Source organism: Phoca vitulina, unplaced genomic scaffold (assembly GCF_004348235.1).
Source record: "Phoca vitulina isolate PV1807 unplaced genomic scaffold, GSC_HSeal_1.0 scaffold36, whole genome shotgun sequence".
Classification (NCBI taxonomy): domain Eukaryota; kingdom Metazoa; phylum Chordata; class Mammalia; order Carnivora; family Phocidae; genus Phoca; species Phoca vitulina.
In genome coordinates this window covers 16,804,613-16,825,496 of record NW_022589739.1, presented here as the reverse complement: position 1 = coordinate 16,825,496, position 20,884 = coordinate 16,804,613, and the positions used below count along the sequence as shown (strand labels likewise).

General features: G+C 59.6%; 1 protein-coding gene across 1 annotated transcript in view; it reads right to left on the bottom strand.

Annotated features, from left to right (window-relative positions):
* MYO7A (myosin VIIA) overlaps positions 1-20,884 on the bottom strand; it is a 78,747-nt gene that overhangs the window by 21,290 nt on the left and 36,573 nt on the right. The window contains exons 15-29 of the mRNA XM_032427073.1: positions 15,731-15,868; positions 13,816-13,974; positions 13,280-13,372; positions 11,264-11,358; positions 10,031-10,115; positions 9,266-9,484; positions 8,739-8,846; positions 7,695-7,904; positions 7,127-7,330; positions 6,698-6,874; positions 6,055-6,144; positions 4,482-4,609; positions 2,290-2,416; positions 1,450-1,569; positions 703-876 (exon numbers count right to left, since the gene is read on the bottom strand). Coding sequence (XP_032282964.1) covers positions 703-876; positions 1,450-1,569; positions 2,290-2,416; positions 4,482-4,609; positions 6,055-6,144; positions 6,698-6,874; positions 7,127-7,330; positions 7,695-7,904; positions 8,739-8,846; positions 9,266-9,484; positions 10,031-10,115; positions 11,264-11,358; positions 13,280-13,372; positions 13,816-13,974; positions 15,731-15,868 — 2,127 coding nt within the window. The remainder of the gene's footprint in view (positions 1-702; positions 877-1,449; positions 1,570-2,289; positions 2,417-4,481; positions 4,610-6,054; positions 6,145-6,697; positions 6,875-7,126; positions 7,331-7,694; positions 7,905-8,738; positions 8,847-9,265; positions 9,485-10,030; positions 10,116-11,263; positions 11,359-13,279; positions 13,373-13,815; positions 13,975-15,730; positions 15,869-20,884) is intronic.

The following is a 20,884-nucleotide window of genomic DNA, read 5'->3' as shown; positions in this document are numbered from 1 at the left end:
GGAAGCAGATCAGACCTCTGGATCCCAGCCACCGGCTCTGAGTCGGCACAGCCACGCGGGCGTTCCCGTTTCCTAGTGTAAGCCTTACGTGAAACTCTGATGGACAAACGGTCACTGAAAACACGGGAGCTTTCTGTAGGTGAGAAAAATTCAGGCAAACTCTGTCGGACAACATGGTTCTGTCCCTGGACCTGTCGGATTGGGGGGGCGGGGGCGGGGGACATCACTGCTGCCTGCGGTATTGCTGAGTGTGGAGGCAAAATCACCCGCCCCCCGGCCCACATGTGCCCCGGGTCGCACACCAGGTAGCCACCAAGAAGCGAACAGAAACCACCATAGAAACCTGATAGAAACGTACATTCCCATTTGCAAATGAGAAAACCGAATCTCAGAGACTAAGTAGCTGCATGCCCCCCCACCCCAGTCCGTGTCTGTCATGTTTTTTCTCCGGTACCAGGGGAGGGTTGACTCAGCCTGGGTATGTGACAGAAGTGAGCTCTGGGTTTCCATCTACCACTGATTCTAGGTGCTCTCCACAGTCCTAATGAGTTGGGCAGAGGCAGAGTTACCAGTGACTGAGAGGAAATGAAGGCTCTGGAAGGTAGGTAACTGCCCAAGATGGCCTGAGTCAATGCGTGGCGGACCCAGAACAGGAGCCAGGGTGGTGCCAGGAGGGGGTGCTGCGGGGGGGGGGGGGGCTACCTTATCAAACAGGGCAATGTAGAGGGAGAACCCAAAGCGGTCCTTGAGCGAGATCTTGTCAGCCAGTGCGTCGCAGAGCTCCTTGGCTGTGGTGGCTGAGTCGGTCAGCAGGGTCTTGGTGGTCCCGTCCATGAATGTCACAGGCAACATGATGGGTTTCTTGGACTTGGTGGCCTGAAAATGACCAAAGAGTGTTTGTGGGGATCTTTTCACTTCAGACCAGTTCATGCCCTCTGGGTTTCCCGGCTCCCTGCTCCTAGGGGGTTGGAGCTGCCCCAGAGCCTCGGACCCCAGCATCCCACCAGGACATCACCTGTGGCTGGTCACAGGTGCCCAGGGAGCCCTGCAGTGCTCCCCACCCTGACAGCACCTTTAAGGTCCCTGAGCCCGGGCCTTGGGGCTGGGAGGCTAGGCACTGCCACATGCCAGGGGCTTCTGCCCTCACATCATGCAACCATCACAAGACCCCGTGAAGTGAGTGTCATCACTGCTATGTTACAGATGAAGCTATTCAGACGCAGAGGGAACCCCCTGCCCAAGTCACTTTGACTAAAAAACAGATGGGAGTCCACTGGGTGCTTTCTTGTTCCAACAAGCCCGGGATTCCAGAACTTAAAGAACCATAGAATCCTAAAGTGGGGAATGTTTCTGGGGCACTGGAACGCACTAGACACACGCACACACACACACACACACGCACACGCACACACGTGCACTTGCGTGCCTGGGTGGGGCCAGGAGCCACACCTGCAGCTCCAACCAGCTGGGCGGCTGTGTCCGTGTGCCATTGACGAAGGTCCTCCTAAGCCGCTCCTCACAGTACGGAGCGTAGCCAGGCGGTCCCCCGTGGATGAAGTTGCGCAGGTACTGCAGAGAGGGCCGGCTGAGAGGCCTCCACTCCAGCCTCCCCCCACCCTGAGACCATGACAGCGGCCTCACCAGGTCTCCTACTTCCAACCCTGCCACCCACACTCGGGACCTGCTCGAGGCCCGGTCATCCACATCCCTCCACTGCTTCCGGGGCTCAGCCCTGCTGCCCTTGGGATCAAGTCCATGTGCCTCAGGCTGGCATCAAGACCACCACATTCTCACCCTGTCCGGTCTCAGCCGTGCCTCCTGCCTCCCCCCACATACCATTCCCCCTCTCTACACCTAGCCTAATCACTAGGCCCACCTCCCTGACTCCTCCCGGCTGGCAGAGCACTCTCCTCCTCACGGCGCCGACCAGCGGGGTTGGTGCTGCTGTGACCCACTCTGCCTCTGTGTCCCCAGCACCCAGGGCCTGGCACTGAGCTGCAGTCAAGAAAGTGGCCTGAGATCAACCACAGTGCCTGCTCCAAGACCATAAGTGGAGGGTCCAGGAGCAGCTGCTGTCAAATTCAGTGTCCTCATAAATACAAAGCGGCTGCAGGGAAAACAGAGCCAAGGGCTGGGAGCCCGGGGGAGGGCCAGGACAAGGCGGTGGGAACTGTAGGCCTGAGAGGAGATGGCCCAGGCAGGGCCTCCTCGCCAAGCCCCGCTGCGCTTCCTCCTCTGGCTCTCTTCTCTGATGCCCTTCCCGCCCCAGGAGGCCAAGCGCCTCCCTACCTTAACGAACTTCTCGGAGGGGGCGAAGCAGCCCACGCAGAGAGACACAAGGATCCAGCCCCGGGCATAGCTGCTCTTGGAGGGGTTGTGAGTCAGCTGCTTGCTGATCTGGCAGTAGATCTCATCCCTAGGCAGGCGGAGAAGCAAGGAGGGGAGACGGCCTCAGGATAAGCCCGGCTCCTCCTGCCTCCGGGCCACAGGTGGGACACACAGCATGCTGTCCTCTCCGGCTTGCCCCAGACCACCCAGGAGGCGGCGGCGTGGGGCCGGCCCGGGAAGGCTGTGCAGCCACTGAAGAGGGTCTGGCTTTGGAGGCAGGTGCGTCAGGCACGAAGCATGCTCCTGTCCAATCCAGCTCCATAGCCAGGTCCCCAGAATCCAGAGAGGGGTGCGCCTCCTGCTCTGGGGCACAGCGGCCACGGCTGCTGGTGATCACTTCGATGGGAAGCACAGGCTGCCCCTACCCTGTCCCTCACCAGCTGGGCGGCCTGGGCAGGTGAGTTCACCTCTCCAAGCCCGGCCCCCAGTCGGGACAGCAGCTACAACTTCTACTGATGGCAACTGGAAGAGCAGAAACAGTAAACACGTCTGAGGAGTTGGTCTGGGAGATGGAAGAGGTGGGGCTTCAACTTTCACTCGCGATTTTTCCATAATGTTTGAATACAGTACTTAAGTGGCCATGTATTACTTTTGTAATCAGATCAAAGCAGTGAAGGTAGTTTTGTTTTGTTTTGTTTCCATTTTAAAGGGAAAGATAAAACCTTCCTTACAGGATTTTTGTGAAGAAAAATGAGAAAAGGCTTAGAAAGCCCCTGGCACAGTAAATCCTCTATAAAGGCCAGCTGCCCAGTGAAGCCACTGCTTGCCTGCCCGTTCAGGGCCAAGGACAGGGCGCCGATGATGAAGTGACCACCAGGGGGCACTCACGGCCGCGCTTCCCTCTCCGAAGGGCAGGCCTGGGCAGGAAGGAGCGATTATCTGATCCAGTGGCGCCACCATCCTCAGGGTTCAGGGGCAAAATTAATTATGAGGCTGCTCACTTTTTATCATGACAAACAAGGTCATTTGAAACATATTGTACACAATCTGCCCACCATCTGTATCACAATCATTTCATAAAATGAACATAATTTTAATATCCAAAAAGTAGAAAGGGTAAAATCTCAGAACAAAGAACAGTTCTTTCAACAAATCAATTTAGCTTTAGAAACAACCTTATATTTTTCCCATCTCGTCACAGACCAGTAAAAGCTTTCTCACCTATATTTGGGAGCTAAGGCCAAGGGAAGGGAGGGATTAGCCATGGTCCCTCAGAGACTCAACACCCAGCCTTCTGACTCTCAGCCCAGGGCTCCCGGCACTCTGTTCTCCAGGACTGACAACTTTAGGTCTGATGGTGAGGCAACTGGGAGGCAAATTCTCGCCCCTTCCACACACCTTGGGCAGCTACCTTTTCTTCCTGGAGGCAGGTGGCCCTGGGTGCCCGACCATCTCCGGTGAGGCCTCCAGCAGCAATGAAAGGGGGCCTGACTGGAAGGCAGGAGGTCTGGGAGGCAAGTCTCTTCCTCTCTCTGGACCTCAGTTTCTCCATCAGTAAAATGGGCTCAAACCCCTGCCCCTGCCCCATCCTGCTGTCCTATCAGCCACGTATGCACAGATTCATGGGATCAGCTCTCCTAACTGACCATCTTGTGCTGATAGAGTCCTCAGAAAAGTCCTATCTGTCTTCCCTCCACTGACCTAGCTGAGCTGATTCCTTTATTGGTCCTGGTGACTCTTAGATCATCCCATCTCCTCCCCAACACCCCAGAGACCTGAACAAAGGAGGCACTTGCAGGTTTCCCAGGCACGCTACCTGCAGGAACCCTGCCCACGGGACGGAGCTGACAGGAATGGGCCTACGGCAGGAGATGCATTTGATAGTGAGAACAACCGTGCCTACCATGCGGGTCCTGTCTTACACGCTCTCCAGAGATCGATGTGCCCACAAGCCTATGAAGGAACTGAGGCTCACGGAGATGAAATAATTCTATCAAGGTCACATGACTAGCAGCGGAGCTAAACCCAGGCCTGTTTGGCCTCATCCATTGCCAAGGTGACAAAGTCACAACTCGTGCCACCAAAAGCCCTTCAGGGCCACACCCTGAGAAGCGCTGGGTGCCTCCCGAGCCGGCAGCTCCGCAGCTACTGACCGGAGCGCCGGCCGCAGGATGCCATTGCCAATGACGAAGTGCAGCTTCTCCAGGTTGGATGTGGGCCGGTCCTCCAGCATGCTATTGCCCTGCACGGTAGACTCCCCGTCATGCAGCCTCTTGGTCACCTGGGCCAGAGAGAGGGGACAAGGCTTGGCTCGGGCAGGGAAAAGTGAGGGGGGGCCCTGCCACATGTGTGAGTCTGCCCACTCCCCTGGAGAGCAGATCCTAAGAGTGGCCAGAAGGGCTGGCTCCGCACCACAGTCATGGCCCCAGCCCTGTCCCACCCCCACCCTGTGCAGAACTGACGTCGGATCAATGACGAGCAGACAGCTGGGCAGCACTGGCCCGGTGCCACCTACTAGGGACAAGGCTCCTCTGTAGGCTCCCTAACCCCCCTCCCCACCCTCACCCATGGAAGCCCTTTCAGCCAGGACAGGGACCTATTCCTCTGACTCCTGGTGGGACCCCTATCTCTCCAGGGTGGGCCACAACTCCACACACAACTCTGACACCCAAAATACACCCTGGGTCCAACCACCCAGTCACCCTCACCAATCCCTGGTGCCCTGGCCCCTGTGTGAACAGCTCCAGGCCTGGGCTCTGACAGACGTGTTTCTCCTCTCTGGCTCCACACAGCCCACCGCGCCAGCCTGCACCCTGCCCGGAGCCCCAGAGTGAGAGGGGTGAGCGGCAGGAGGGTGCCCCTGCGGGGGGGGGGCGGGGGTGGAGGAGGTCCTCACCTCTATGGAGCACCCACAGCTGTGCTCTCACTCCATCCGCCCTGGAGCCCACCAGTGGGCATGTCCCCCCCCAAACTGAGCCCTTCGGGTACCCAGATACCCAGCAGCAGAGCCGGGATTCAAATCTGGGGCCACGTGGCTGCAGGACTGGATTTGAACCTCAGATGGGGAAGAGGACAATGGCAGAGGTAAAGCAGGCTGGGGAAACCCTGAGGAGGAGCGTGACTCTACTTGTAGAGGGGTCTGGGCAGGCTTCCTGGAGGAGGTGACGCCCAGGCAGAAAAGAGGAAGGAGGAATTTTAGGCAGAGGGACTGATGTGTGGGAATGTAGGGGGATGAGGGAGCCAGTCCCCTGCACTGCAAATGCCTTGGTTAGTGTCTGTTGCCCTCCCAGCCTGCACAGTCCCAGAGCACAGGGCCAGGATGGCGCTCAGGAAAGGCCAGGTGACTAAATGAGAGTTCAAACAAATGAGTAGTGTTAATGCCCCATGGGCACTCTTACTCCCGAAAAGTTCGCAGTGTCTGAAAGGTCCTTGGATCAAACGCACTGGGTCCCTGCGCTGGCAGGAAATGTCCTCCCTCTCACCATGTGCCACTCCAGCCCTCTCCAGCTCTCCAGTCCCCTCTTCGGGGAAGCCCTCCCGGATGTAGCCCCAGCCTGAGCTCACGGCCCCCTTCCACACACCCCTGTCTGCCCAGGGGCTCCCCACATGGTCCAGCCCAAGCCCCTGGGAACACGCAGCCACTGCTCTTGTTCCCCCTCCTGTGGTCCCCGAGCTCAGCCTGGCCCCAGCCTGCGTCTCCTCAGGCAGCCCAGGGTCGGCTCTGACCTCCTCTGTCAGTTTGGACTTCTTCTTCAGGGTCAGGTGCACCAGCTTGTGCCTCATGCTGCGCTTCTTCGGCCCTTCCGGTAGCTGGGCCTGCGGGACACACAGGTTGGATGTGGGCCGGTCCTCCAGCATGCTATTGCCCTGCACGGTAGACTCTGACACCCAGAATACACCCTGGTCAGGGTCAAGCGACGGGGCCGCGAGTAATGATGACAAGGGCAATGGACAATGGAGCTCCGGCTCGGGGGTGGGCTCACCTCCACGCTAACGTTTACGAGGTATACCCCACGCTGCCACCCTCTCGTCCCCCACTTCCCCACACCAGCCAGGTGATGGCCGGGAAAACGGAGACTCAGAAAAGTGTAGGAAGCTGCCCAGTGCCTCCCAGTGAGTCAGTACCGCGGCTGGCTCTGACTGCAAAGGCCTCATCCGATCCTGAGGCGCACTTTGCAGTTTACAAAGTGCGCACACATTTGTTCCCACAAGCAGACAGAGGAGAGTGGGGGTCAGGGAGGTGAGGCAGAGGCAGATTTTAGGACGCTCCTTCTGGGGAGCCCCCTGAGGCTGGGGATGCCGGGCAGCCGTTCCGACGGGCCTGGGGGGGGACACGGACGGACCGGGGTGCGTGGTAGCTGGGCCTCACCTCACCCTCGCCCTGCAGGGTCTGCAGCTCCCTCTTGTATGTCTTCTTGCCGAGGGTCTCGTAAATCTTGGTCATCACGGGGATATTCTCACTGCCGTCACTCATGGCCGTGTGGTACTTGGGCTCAGGGAGGTCCCCCATGAAGCGCAGGATGGTGATCCAGACCGCCAGGGCCGCCTGGGGGCAGCGCTGCGCATCAGAGGGCACAGGGCCGTGCAGGGCTGAGCTTCTCAATAGCCCGGGGGTCTGGGGAGGGGGCCGGAGAGGGCCGCAGGAGGGCCACCGGGCTCAGGGTGCTCCGCCGCTCCTTCAGACTGCGCCCACGCGGCCCGGGCCCAGGCGGGGCACCAGGGTGAAGTCAGCCCTCGTCCCGCCCCCCCTCCCCCCCGGGACCTGCCCCCTGGGCCCCCACGCAGCCCCAGCCCTCACCAGCTGGTCGCCCTCATCATCGTGGTACAGCAGCGGCTGCTTGAGCGGCCGCCGGGTGTACGTGTGCGTGGTCGTGCCCTGGAAGTAGGTGGCGGCGAACTTGGCGAATTTATACTCGGAGAGGTCCTCCTCGTCCTCGTCAGGCAAGGGAAGGGCTGCGTCCAGGTCCTCCTCCACCATCTCCCTGCGCCCACGCTCCAGGTCCTGAGGAGGCCAGAGGGGTTCCCTGCTCTGCCGTGGGAGCACACTTGGGCCAAAGCCCCCCAGCCTGTCCCTGCGGGGCCGGCTCTTCCTGCACAAACTGTGTCGTCCTGTTCAAGACCCAAACAGAGCCCGGCACATGGTACGTCCCCAATACACAAATGAAGGGAAGTTTGTGAATGGCCCTGGAGGGAGACAGTGACTGGCCCAAGGTCACATGGCTAGCTGACAGCTGGGCAGGGGCCGCACGTCATCACTGCTGCCCTTTGCTCAGAGGGGACCAGGGGGACCTTAATGTAAAGAGGCACAAAAGGAGGGAGAACTATCACACTGCGTCCTGTCCCCACCCCTGTTCCCAGTTTGATACCTCAAAGCCACTAGGTGCTTGGCCCTCCTGGCCTGGCAGGCCGCCCGAAGTCCCCAAAAAGCCAAACATCTTGTCCACCATGTCCGAGTGGTTGATGGGCTCGTGGCGGGCCCTCTCCATCTGCTCCAGGAGCTCCTTCTTCCGCCGAGCCTCCTCCTTCTCCTTCAGCTCCCGCTCCGCGTCCTCACGAGCCAGTTGTGCCAGGCGCTCCTGGGAGGTTGGCATGATACGGGGGGACAGCCTCAGGGAGCAAGCCCTCCTCGGGGAGCCCAGGAGAGCCCCTGCAGCAGTCAGGCCTTAGTCCCGACCTCCACCGCGGCCCTCCTAACGGCCGGCAGGGACTGAGCCTCGGGCTTCTCCATCCTCGGCCTCGCCCCACCCCACCCTCACCGTCCGATGCAGACAGATGCCCAGCACCCGGCCACAGAGAAGCCTCCAGACAAGCCCAGAGCATGCCACCGCCCGTCAGGGCTTAGCTGGGAACTCGCGCCCCCCTGCTGGAGGGGACCACACCAGCCCAGAAATCCCACAGCCGTTGGGTTGAGGCTCTGAACCAGCGCTGTCCGAGCCATTATGTAGTGGCTTTGTTTAAGAGAGTAAAAAGAAATAGGTGAAATCTAGTTTAATAATATATTTTATTTAACCCAATATTTCCGAAATATTATGTCAACATGTAATTATTATATTTAAAATAGAACTGAGAGATTTCATATTCCTTTTTTTTTACTGTCTTCAAAATCTAGTGTCTATTCTACACTTAGAGCCCCTCACCACTTCAAGCACTCAGCAGCCATGTGGCTGGGGGCTCCTGGACTGGGTGCTCTCACCCCGGCTCGGGCTTTTTATCCACGTGTTCTCTCCCAGCTAGGAAAAGTGTTTCCAAGGGCACAGACCCTCTTCCTCCAGAGCCACAGCCCCTTGTCCTCAGGCCCGGCCCAGGCCCAGGCACATGCAGATGAAGGCAGGCTGCATGGACAGATAATGGATCGCCAGTGCTGTTGAGCCAGTGAGTGGACATCTGAGGGGCTGGGCCCCTCAGCTCACCTGATGCTTGCGCTCGGCCTCCTCCTTGGCCTTCTTGGCGCTCATCTCCTTCCGGAGCTTCTCCTCCTCGGCCAGCCGCATCTTCTCCGCCTCCAGACGCCGCAGGTACTGAGGGAAGGGGCAGCCAGCCGGGGGGCACCGTCACGGTGCTTCCTGTCAGCTCTGGCCCACCCCACCCCGCCCGAGCTCTGGGACTGGGGGATGGGGGGCGACCCTGCTGAATGATTCGGCAGATAGGGCAACTGCGGCATCTGAGAACTTCTCCAGGTCACACAGCAGGTTGGGGGCATTGCTGATTCCCAAAGCCGAACCAGATTCACCACAAGAGTGACTGGGGCCCCAGCCACTGCCCTTGGCTGGGAGGATGGAAATAAGGGGTGTGATCCCAGTCTTGTGCATTCCCCAGAGGAGGCAGGGTCCTAGATCCCCTCTGTAGGCCTTGGCCGACAAGGGGGGGTGATCTGCCTGCCTGAGGTGGAGCAGCAGCCCTCAGAGGACGCGCCCCACCTGGGGCTCCGAAGCCCTACCTCGGCCCGGAGGCGCCGGTGCACCCTGCGCGCGATCATGCCCCGGGCGTAGGCCTGCACCGTGAGCACGGCCCAGAGGCGGTGGCGGAAGGCCTTGCGCACGAGGTAGGCGCGGCAGCGGGCCTGGAACTCGATGATGCGCCCGCGGGCCAGGCGGAACTGCTGCTGCAGCTTCCGGGAGCGGTGCAGGGCCTGCAGCCGCAAGAAGCCCAGCCGCATCTGCAGGGACAGCGAGCGGCTCAGAGCCTGCCGCCCCCATTCCCGGCCGGCCCTGCCCCCGGGACTGTCGCCGCACAGGGCGCCCCTCGGACCGCCCCAAACACAGCTCTGTCTTCTTTCAGACTAGGGCCCCCCAGAGTGAAGCTCTGTTTCCTCTCAGACAAGTTTTCTAGGGAGTTGGCCTTGGCATGCCTTGGAGGGCCCTCCCCCAATGGGCCCCCGTTCTCAGACCAGGAGCTGCTCTCCTTCCGGTCTGCCTCCCCAGCCCCAAGTCCAGGTTGCAGCCCAGTTACTCGGCAGAGGTCATGTGACACCCACTCCTAGCCCCCTCCACGGTCTCTAATGGCCCAGGTGCTCCCAACCCATCAAAACATTCCAAACTTGGAAGAAGCAGACTTGGACTTTGGGCTGGAGGAACGGTGGGGGCTGGCGAGGGCAGTGGCAGGAGGCCGACCAGGCCTTGGGCATAGGCACCCTGCTGCTATGGCAACGGGGCCGGGTTCAAAGGCCTGGTGGGGCAAGGAGCAGCCCCCTGGGGAGGCTCACCAGCTCATAGTTCCTCCGGCAGTTGTGGCCCCGCCAGTGCCTCTGGATCAGTGTGGCTGCGTTCTTCAGCTTCAGGAAGTTAGATCTGAAAGAGCAACGTGATACAGGAGGATCTCAGAGCCGAGAAATCGTGCCCAGAGGCAGCCAGGGGACTGGGGAGGCTTGGACAGGAGAGCGGGGCTGAGTCCCAGCTCTGCGTCTCCCAGCTATGTGACCTTGGGCAAAGGCACACAACTTCTCTGCCTCAGCTTCCTCATCTGTAAAATGGGTACAATAACACCTGCCTTGCCTGCCTCACAGGCTTGTCACATATGCCCACTAAGGTGGGCATTCAGAGGTATTTACTGAATGAAGAAATGTATGAATAATAAGTAAATGAAATAATATAAAGATTAGAAGTTTTGAACACGGTGAACATCACTTATTACTAACTTCCCCATTTTATAGACGAGGAAAGTAAGACCCAGGAGTCTGGGGCTAGAGCCCATGTCTTCCGCCAGACTCTGAGTGAGCACAGTGCTGACCCCCCCACACACCTGAGGCCGCTCATACAGGACAGTCACCTGCAACCTGACGGAGGACAGAGAGACCACACCTCCCACAGCAGGTGTCTGCCGAATGCAGAAGTGAACAGTGGAGGAGTGAAGGATGGGTATGTCGCGTGTGAGGGAGCCAGCGAGCCAGGGCCTGTGTGTGCCTGAGCGAGCGAGAGCTGTGGGAGGGGATGGACAGATGGGCGGATGGACGCACGGACAGAAGAGCTGACGGAAGGGCAGATGAACTGAAGGATGGATGGACAGACGGTAGATGGAGAGAGGGAGGGAGCGACCCGATGAACTGCTAAAGGGGCAGGTTGTGGAGTTTTGTGGAGCCCAACTCACACTCCAGAGTCAGCCCTGCCCAACTGTGAACCGTTACAGCTGTGCACGTGCCCCTTACGTGGAATACGGGACACGCTCTGTGATTCACATCCGAGACACGGGAGTGTCCACCTGGGCGCCTCACGTAGCCACGTGTGCGTGCCGGTACGGAGGGGCGTGTCCTGTGTCCCTGGGCAGACGGTCGTCAGGGTTTGCACGATCATGCGTGCGTGCTATGCACACGTGCGCTTGCTCCTTGCACACGGGTGTATGTGTTTATTCCTAGCGTTCACGCCGGGGACAGGGGCCAGCCCGGCACACACACACACATCTGTATGAGGGCTGAGATGGGGGAGCTGGGCCCGACACATACCTGTCTTTGAACCCCCGGATGACCTTCTGGAGGAGGATGACTCTGTCGGTGATGGCCTTATCCCGCTCCACCTCCAGCAGCATGTCGTGGTGGTCCTGGAGGGCAGAGCTCCTGAGCTGCACCCCACCCTCCTCTCAGGGCCCCCAGCTCAGTCCCGGGCTGAGGCTGCCTCACACGGGCCTGCCTTCCTTCCCTTGTCCCCCGTGCCTCCCAGGGCCACGGGGACAGACCCGGCTTGTGGCTGTCTCCCAGAGGCCGGGGTGGGACAAATTGCATAGGAGGAGCCTAATCTGACTGGATGGGGTCAGAGAGCCCACCATTCACACACCAGCTTCATCCCTATGGCCATCTCTGCCCAAGCCCCCACTTTTCTCAATGTCTCTGTCACATGGGTCCTTGACCTGGGCCCTGCCATTTCTCTCCTGGCCTCTGTCACTCCTGCTCCGGCCCTCCTTTAGGGGGAGGAACCCCCCAACATGAATCTGATGGTGACCTTAAAGTGACTCCCCTGGTCAAGCCCGGTCTCCCGCCTGGTACTCAGGTCCTCCAGAACCCAGGCCCTGCTGACTTCTCTAGGCCTCTCTTCTTCTCCCTCCAGTTAGACAAAACCTCATCATACAGTCAACAGAGATGAACGGAATGTCTACAGGCGCCAACACGGTGCTAAGTGCTGGGGGGGGCGCTGCTGTGAACCAGGCAGACAGGGGCCCTGCCCTGGGGAGGCAGAGCCACCCCCACCCGCTAATCCCAGACCACATCACCGTGCACAGAGCCTAGCAGAGCGGCAGCTCAGCCAAGGCCGTCTGAATGAATGAATGAATGAATGAGAAGTAGATGTCTGGGCTTTCAAAATAACAGCACATTTCTGGAGAGCACAGGGAGGTGAGGATGGGGACAAGGATGGTCCTCAGAGCTCTCTGGCACTGGACACCATCCTGCTGCCTGCCTTTCCTCCCTTCCCCACACAGACTAGAGGCCCTGCTCTCCGCTCCAGGTCAGTGCGCCACCTGGGCAACTGGCTACTCCTCTCTGAGCCTCTGAAATGGGCGTGACAGTTCTACATCCCAGGGCTGCTGTGAGGACTAAACAAGATCCTGGATAAAAAGCCCCACCTGGGCCTGGCACAAAGTATGCTCTTGGCAGATGGCAGTAGCGATCTGAGCAGGCTGGGGATAGTGGACATGTGTTCCTGACAAGGAAATGAAGGCCTGGGGAGATGAAGGGACTGGCCCATGGCCCCTCAGCCAGGGAAGAATTAGACTCCACCCCAGATTCCCTCCAGCTCCAGGCTGACTCCCCCCTTCCCTCCTTCCCGCAGCTGTTATCCCCAACTGCCGGGGCCCCACCCACCCACCAGAGGAAGGAGCCCTGCCCATTGCCCGGGACAGCGGAAATGGAAATGGGGAAGAAAGGCAGGCCGGGTGCTCACACTGTCCCTGCTGCAGCTGCCGGGGCCACCGCCAATTCCCAGCAAGCTCTACTCCAAGGCCAAGACACCACATGGCCCAGCTTCCTGCTCCCAGCCCTGCCCCCTCCCCAACTGCCCCATCCTGAAGTCCAGCCCCATGGAGCTCCAGGTGCTGCTCAGGGAGGGTGGGAACAGGCCCCTGCAGAGGACAGAGGGAGGGGGCAGCATGTGGCCTACCACAGCCCGGATGAACCCTGCCCGGCCGGAAATCACGGGAGGGGGCCTAAAGATACACTCAAGAGCCCTCCCACCCCTCCTCCCTCCCATTTTACAGATGGGAAAATAAGGCTCAGAAAGGGCCAATGAGCTGCCCAAAATCCCAAGGCAGACGACCAACCACAGGGTCCTGACCTCACACCCCAGATCATAGACGCTCTTCAAACCAGTCCCTGCTCCCTATCACAGACCACAGGGCAGGAAGACCACAGAGGCCCAGCACCGACCACCTGATGCTGCAGCTTCTCTGCAGAGGCCCCTAGGACCCCGTCCTCCCTGTGACGGGGAAGTCACAGATCCGCAAGGCTGCCAGAGACAGAGGCTATGCTCACCTTCAGGAAGATCTTGGTTTTGCCAATCTGCCAGTCATCATGGGTGCCCAGCACAGCCTCAGCCATGCGCTGGCACGTCCCCCGAAGGTCGTCCTAGGGGGTGCACAAGGGAATGGGCAGCCCCACCTGTGAGAAGGGCCCCTGAGTGTCCCTCCCAAGGCCAGGGGCAGGACTCTGGCTCCAGCTCTGCCTCTGCCATGCTGTGTGTCCCTGGCCGGGTCCGGCCTTCTGTGACCCTGTTTTCTCCTTAGCTGGGCCAGATGTTTGCAAAACCATCTCCACGGCTGACGTCCCGGGCCCCGCCGGGCAGCCCTGGTCTCGTCCACTACACCACGCGCGTGAAGGCCATGCCGGTGGAGCACGGCGATCCAAGCCCTTGGAAGCCCTCTGTTGGCTCCTCCCTGACTTTCCCAGCCATACGGGAGGCGGCCGAGCTAAGGTCGAGCCCAGTACACGGTCCCCATGAGAAAACCAGGGCCCGGCCCAGGCCAGAGCTGGGACCGTCCCTCCTGCCGTCTCTGTCTCCAGCCCTGTACCTGCTTGTAGGCGGGCTTCACCCCCGGCTGCAGCACGCGGTAGCGCTCCACGAACTGCACGAAGCTGTAGCGGATGGGGTAGCCAGCCCGGCGGATCCGGATGGTCTCCATCATCCCCGAGTACCGCAGCTGGCGCACACACAGGGGCCGGTCGAACCGCTGCCGGGCACGGAGCCGAGGGCATCAGCGCTGGAGGCCCCTGCTGGGAGCTCAGCCCCGCTCTGCATTTTCCCAGCCACACAGCAGACGAGGAGCAAGGCAGACTGAACCCAGACCCGCCGCTCAAACTTACTTAGCGGCACGGAATGACACCCTCACACGGGACAAGCTGCATGCTTTGGGGGCACAGAGGAGAAACAGCTTAACTCCCCTTGGGATATCTTGAGGGGGCTTCATGGAGGAGGCGGCCTTGGCTCTAACCCTGTCAGGAGAAAGGGCACTGGAGGAGGCAGGGGGCACATGGGCAAAGGTGTGGAAGCCCAAAGCGCAGGGCACGTTCGGGGACTTGATGGGGACTGAGGAGGCTAATGCACGTCGAGGTCATGGTTGTGCAGGTGTTGGGCGCTCGTACAACCCCAGGGAGTGCCCTTCATATCACAGCCACAGTACATTTGTAGCTGTTCCGACAACTTTCTGGCCACTGGCGGTAAAATGCCTTAAGGAAGAGACAATTTTCCTCATGGGCACAGAGTTGTTTTTGTGATGGCAGCAGGTGTCGAGGGACTAGAGAGGGCCTCAGAGGCCAGGCTGGGGAGGCAGCAGGGAGTGACCAGCAACCATTTGAGACCCACTGGCTCTCATTGCAGTCAGGAGGGGGACTGGTGCAAAGAGACAGGAGACCAATGAGAAGGTCCTGCTGCTAAGGTTCAGGCAATAGATGCCAAGGTCTGGGCCCAGAGAAGGTTCTGGAAGCATCTGAGATCAGGAGAGAGGGTACCCAACTACCTTGGCAGGGTCCTGGCCCTAGAGGGTGAGCTAGAACCCTCTGTAACCGTCATACCCCTGCAGACCCAGTCCTGGGCCCCATGGGGGACAGGCCAGCCCACTCTGGGAAATGTTTTCAGGCTGGGGGCAGGGCCAGCACGCAGCTGGCTGGCTTCCGACACCTGTTTCCTCTCCCTCCAGGCACTTTCCCTGGCCCAGCCCTGGCCTCCCTCCTTCCGTCCCTCCTCCCCAGACCCCTCAGGCCCCAGCTGCCCCCCCCCCCCCGCAACCGGGGCCTCTGGGAAGAGCTCTGTGGTAAACAACACCTCCCAGAGCTGTGGAAAGAAAGGGCCCAAATGAGGGATGGCCCAGGCTTCCAGCTTCTGGCCTCAAGCCCCCCAATCTCCGGGTCTGCAGTCACACATCTCAAATGTGGAATCATTATGGTCGGTCCCTCCTTCGGGTCCCTCCTTCCCAGGCTATTGGGAAGGTGGAATAGGGCTGTGGAGAGACTCCGGCCCTGTTGGGCACACAGTAAAGGCCCAATCAATGTTATTCAGCAGAGTCAAAAAAGGAGAACATCCCCCAACGAGTCAGAGGAATCTGGGAAGGCTTCGAGGAGGAGGTGGTGGTTGGTTGGCTCGAAGGAGAGGGGGCTTTCAAAGTCAGGGCCACAGCAAGCAGCGCAGCTGACCCCAGCGCCAGGCAGCCCGCACGCATATGGCAGGACATGGCCAGGGACGTAAGCCCAGCTTAAAGGCGGTAGACTCAGGATTTGAACCTGCGTGGAGCCCGCTGCAGTCAAGGCTCTTTCCGGGGCACCTGCTACCTCCAGTAAGTCGGAACTGGTTCTATAAGCCCCTCAGGTGCCCTGCCATTCCCCAAAGAAGACAAAGTCTCAGCCCAGCCCGCACCCTGCCCCTTGGCCGGGTGCCTCCGCCTGCCCCAGGCTGGGCCCTAGCTGCCTGGAGCAGGGACCAGGGCCACTTACCATGGGCTTCTTGAACTCATTGGGCTTGATGCAGCGCACGAAGAAGGGCTGGCAGGCGCCCAGTGTGCGCATCAGCAGCTCCAGCGACCGCTTGAACTGGCTGCTGAGTGTGGGCGAGCGCTTCCTGGTCTCGGCGCCCTGGGGGGACGGACCACAGGGATGGGAGGGGCTGACCTGTGCTCCCCCAGCCCTCCAGGAAGGGAAGCAGCAGGCTTCGGGCCTGAGGGGGAGCCGCCCCTGGGAAGCAGGCTAGCAGGGCACTTGGGGTTTTCCTGTGACTCGCCTCATCTGGGCTGGTGCTGGACCTCAGATGCACCCCTTGGGGCACCCCCCGGGACCTGGGTCTGGAGGAGGGCTACACGGGGAGTGGGTGCCCCCCCCCACCTATCCCCGGGTTGCTGGAATACTCTGCGCAAGGCGCAGCCCCTCTCAGTCTCCATTCTGCCGTGCCAGGAATAAATGAGGAGCCGAACTTGGTCACCTCGAGACACTGAGGTCCACTCTAGAGAGGGGTCGGACAGACCTACATTCAGACCCCGGCCCCACCACCTCCTAACTATGTGATCTTGCACAGCTCACTAAACAGCCCTGAGCCTCTTTCCTAAACGGGAAGAGTGCCACCTCACTAGGCGACAGGGCTGTGACAAGGTGGGCACAGACTAGGCCTCAGGAAACAGCAGCCTGGGAACACGTGTGTGCCCCGGGGTGGGGGCTGCTGTCTGTGCCCTCTCCCTTCCCTGGGGGATGAGCCCGGCAGCAGCAGGCCCAGATCAGCCTCCTGAGAAGGCACGCAGCTGGCCTCCCACCAGGTGGCCCTGAGGCCCAGAGGCTCTGAGCCGGGCCGGCCAGTCGCTATCTGGGTGAGCCGGCTAGCACCCCGTCCCCTGTCGGGGTCCCCATCTCAGAACGCTGTGAAATGAGGCAGGGGTGCTAGGGGAGGGCCTGGTCCACAAACAGGAAGTAGAACATCTCAGACCAACCCTGTGACACTAGACCTAGAAATCAGACTCAATTCCAAAGTATTTTGATGTTGTTATTTCCCTGCCGGCTTGGTCTGTGTGAGAATTTATCAGTGAATTTGATTATTATTGGAAGATTTTGTATTTTAAATGAGACCTTATTTTATCTGGTATCCCGGAGCACCGCCAGCCAGGCAGGCAGGTGGAGGGGTGTGAGGTGTGTGGGGAGGCAGAGGTGGAACACGTACAAAAGTTAGACCACGTGCCCCAGACAGAAATGGAACTTGCCGGGAAACCGCAAACACTTGCTAGCCTGAGATGTGCCCGGTCTCTGTGTTAGTGTCATTTGGCACATATTCGAGGATTTGCCAGGGAAGCTGGGGAGTCTCTGCATCGGGGTACGGTCAATGTCAGGTCTCTGACCCCCATGACGGTCCCAGAACCCGATCCAGCCGCAGCAGCGGACGACCCGCGGCTCGGACGGGGAGCCGGCCGGCTTGGGCTTCCCTCGGCCTGTGGTAGAGGCCCCGCCCCAAGTACACGCACCCCACAGACCCCGACACACGCTCCCACACACAGCGCACACACACCCCCCCATACAGCACATACATGACACAAACCTTTCTTTGCTTTCTATCATCACTCTGGAACTACTTCTGTCTGTCTGTCTGTCTGTCTTCCCTGCTGGGCTGTGAGCCTAGTGAGGACAGGCAGGTCTGCCTTGTTTTCGGCGGGGGCCCAGGGCCGGGCACAACTAACAATCAGCAACACTTCGCACAACCAGCTCCCAGCGTCCGTGGGCCCCCAGAAACGTCCACTTCCCGACTGCCCCTTCCACACTCTACGAACTGCCCCCAGCTCCTCTTCTTTCAGATCCAATAGCGGTCTTATGGGTTCTACCTCCCGGCTTCTGTCCCCCACACTCCACACCTCCCTCTGTCCACGATCGACCTGGCAGCCCGGGGAAAGCTGTCAAAACACAAATCCAGGCCTCTCCACCCAACACGCTCAGAGCCCCTGCAACGGCTCCCGGGTTCACTCCGCATGAACACCGACATCCCCGCCAGGACGGACAAGGTCCTGCAGGATCCGTCTCGCGGCGCTTCTAGGCACCCCCGCCTCGTGCTCTCCACAGGGCCCCAGGCCGGCCCAAAGGCTTTGCACTGGCTGTTCGTCCTCCAGATGCGCGTGGCTGGCTCCGCCACCTCCTTACCAACTTCCCGTAAGGCCTTTCCCGGTCCCCCTATTCGACATTGCAAAGCCTCACCTTGGGCATTTCTCCTCCTCAATTTCTCCCCATCTTATGTATCACCGTCTGACATACTATGTATTCTACTTATTCATCTGCTTATTAGCGACTTCTCCCCTCTGCCTGAACATAAGCTCCATGAGGACAGAGGCTGTTTTCGGTTTTGCCCACTGCTCTGTCCCCAGGACGCAGGCCGATATCTGGCACGGAACGGGCACCCTGGTCCCCTTTGTGTCTGAGTGCAGGAGTGCGGAAGGGGTGCTTCTCTCACCTCCTAGCCCCCGGGGTTTCTGATTCGGTTTTATTTCACTGAGGGGAATGGGGGTCCTTTCTAAGATTCATGGGTTTCTGGGAGAATCTGCAGACTTTTGGAAATGGGGTAAAGGCGGGAGTAGAAAGTCCAGAGCTCAGTGTTAAGTGACTCCCCAGAAGGGATCTGAGGGGCAGACACCTGAGCGGGACGTGCACGGGGCTGGGGAGACGCAGGCGTAGAGCATGAACAAGAGTCCCATGGACTCAGGGCCTAGGGACGTGACTGGGGTTAGACATTAATCGGGGGGCTCGATGACCTGGAAGAACCGCGGTCCCCATGGCTCGGCTGGTCCCCCCAGCAGCACTGGCTGGGGTGCGGCTGCCCAGGGCCACCTCAGGAGGCAGACACTAGAGTCAAAGGATGGAAATTTGGGGGTTGGAGAGAGACATAGGATGCGGGTTCAGATCCCTGGAAGGAGGTGGTGCGGGCTTCCACCCTGAGATAAAGCACTATCGTCAATAAACTGTGACTAAAAACTTCACACTTCACCAAACCGGTTTCCAGCTCCCTCTAACAGAGCTAGCATGCTTCCAGCAGTCCCAAAACAGGTTTTCTTTCCGAGGGGCGGTGCTCACAGAGACAAAGCAGGGGCTTGCAAAGCTTCCCCTTAGCCCTCGCTTGTGTGTCACTTTGGACAAGTTCCCCTACCTCCCTGACACAGACCTGGATCAAAGTCCTGTGTGTCACAAACGGTGTGACCTTCAGTCTGCACCTTGTCCCCTCTGGGCCCCAGCTTCTCTGCCTGTAATGTGGGGACAACACTAACTACTCACAGGGTGCTGTGAGGAGTGAGGGAGGTGAGAAATGTAAGTGGCCCAGAAAAGAAGATATAATCAAGATCAAATGTGCACTGTTGTGTTCTAACTCTGTGCTCCAAAACTCCCTCAAGAGCGAGCCATTTCTGGGGACCCCAGGGTCTTTTGCTTGGACCTCTCCACAGTTCCTCAATAAGTGGGTTCTAGTCCCAGGGTCCTGGGGAAGAAGCCTCAGGACAGCAAGGTTTGTGGAGAGGTCCCCAGATGCCCCCAGGTGCTCTGGAAAGGGAGGAGAGGGGGCAGGAGGAGAAGACGAGGTTCTGTGATCTTCCAAGACTGCCTCAGACCAGGAGGAATGGCTGAGCCTGGGAGGGGTGGGGTGGGCTGGGGACAGGAGGAGAAGAGGAAAGAGTGGGGAAGAGCCCAGTGCCACACCTGTCTCCCAAAGCTGCCACCCTGTGACATGTGGGCCTCGGGGTGGGGACTGCTGGGCACGGGAGCTTCTGGCCCCTGGGGCCCCTCTGGCAGGGGCCCCATGCTCGCCCGGTCAGCAGCTGGGCCATAGTGTTGGCCTGGGGGTGGGGTCCCAGGCCCAGTCCATGGGCTGAGGGCACAGGCTGCTGTCCAGTCACACTCCCTGCCCCAGACATTCCAGGCACCCTGCTCTGCTGCCGTGGCTTTTGTGAACTGTGGTTTGGAAGTCCACGAGGCACTGGGCGGCAGGGGGATGCCAGACACGCAGGAAGGAAGGGAGACTCAACCTGAAGACCAAATGTGGGAGGACATCAGTACTAGGCAGAGAGGAAACTGAGGGTTGAGAAGAGGAAAAGGAGAGGCAAAGGGATGACAAAGCTCTGCTACTCAGGGGGTGGGGGTGGGGGTAAGCGGCACTCTCGGGGCCTGGAGCACTGTGGGAGCCACGACCTGAAGGTGGTGGTCAGGTACACCACGGATACTGTTCCAGGGCCTAAGGAGGTCTGGGATACTAGTCGCAGCTCCGGGATACTCTGCCTCAGGGTGAGTCACCCCCACCTCTGAGCTTCAGACCCCCAGCTGCAAAATGCAGAAAATATCACCTGCCCCTCCTACTCTGCAAGGTTATCAGCGGATCTGACCAAGTCCTGGACACAGAGGCGTGTGCCAGAGGTTGGTGGAAGAAGCAGGCCTGGTACCACAGAGAGACTCAGGGGGGCAGAGGCCGGGGGAGACCTGGAGTAGAGTCCTGGCTCAGCCCCTGGCTCACGGGGCATGCTGGGCAAGTCTTGCCTCTTTTTCTAAGACTCAGTTTCCTCCTTTAAGAAACAGAGATACTCACAGTTCACACAACTCAAGAAACAACAAAACAACAACAAAAAACTCAAAACCACTCCACAAACCACTCCACAAAAAAAAAAAAAAAAAAAAACCCACACACTCCAAAACAAAAAAAAAGAAGAAGAAGAAAAGAAAAAGCCGGCCCTTTCCCCAAGCCTCAGAGCCACGGGGGCCAAGGCCACAGCCCAGCCCTGGGGGCCACTGAGGCCTGGCCCGCCATCCACTGGCCCCGGACTTGGGTCTTTTACCTTCACGGAAGCTGCCGACTGGCGGAGAGTGCCCGATGAATAACCACAGAGAAACTATAACGGGAAGCACAGTGCAGGGCGAGATGGGGTTGGGGGCGAGGAGAAGGTGGTGGGTCAGAAAACAGGGGGCAAAATCCACCAGGGAGAAAGGAGAACCCTTGGGGCAGAGATCTGGGCTCCCAGGGGCCCGGGGCAGTGCAGGCACCCGGACAGGCACGGAGGGACTCTGTCCTCCCCGTGAGTCCCTCTGAGCGCCCTGCAGGAAGCCCTGGGGCAGGAGGAAAATAGGAAATGAAGAGGCATACAATCATGCAGG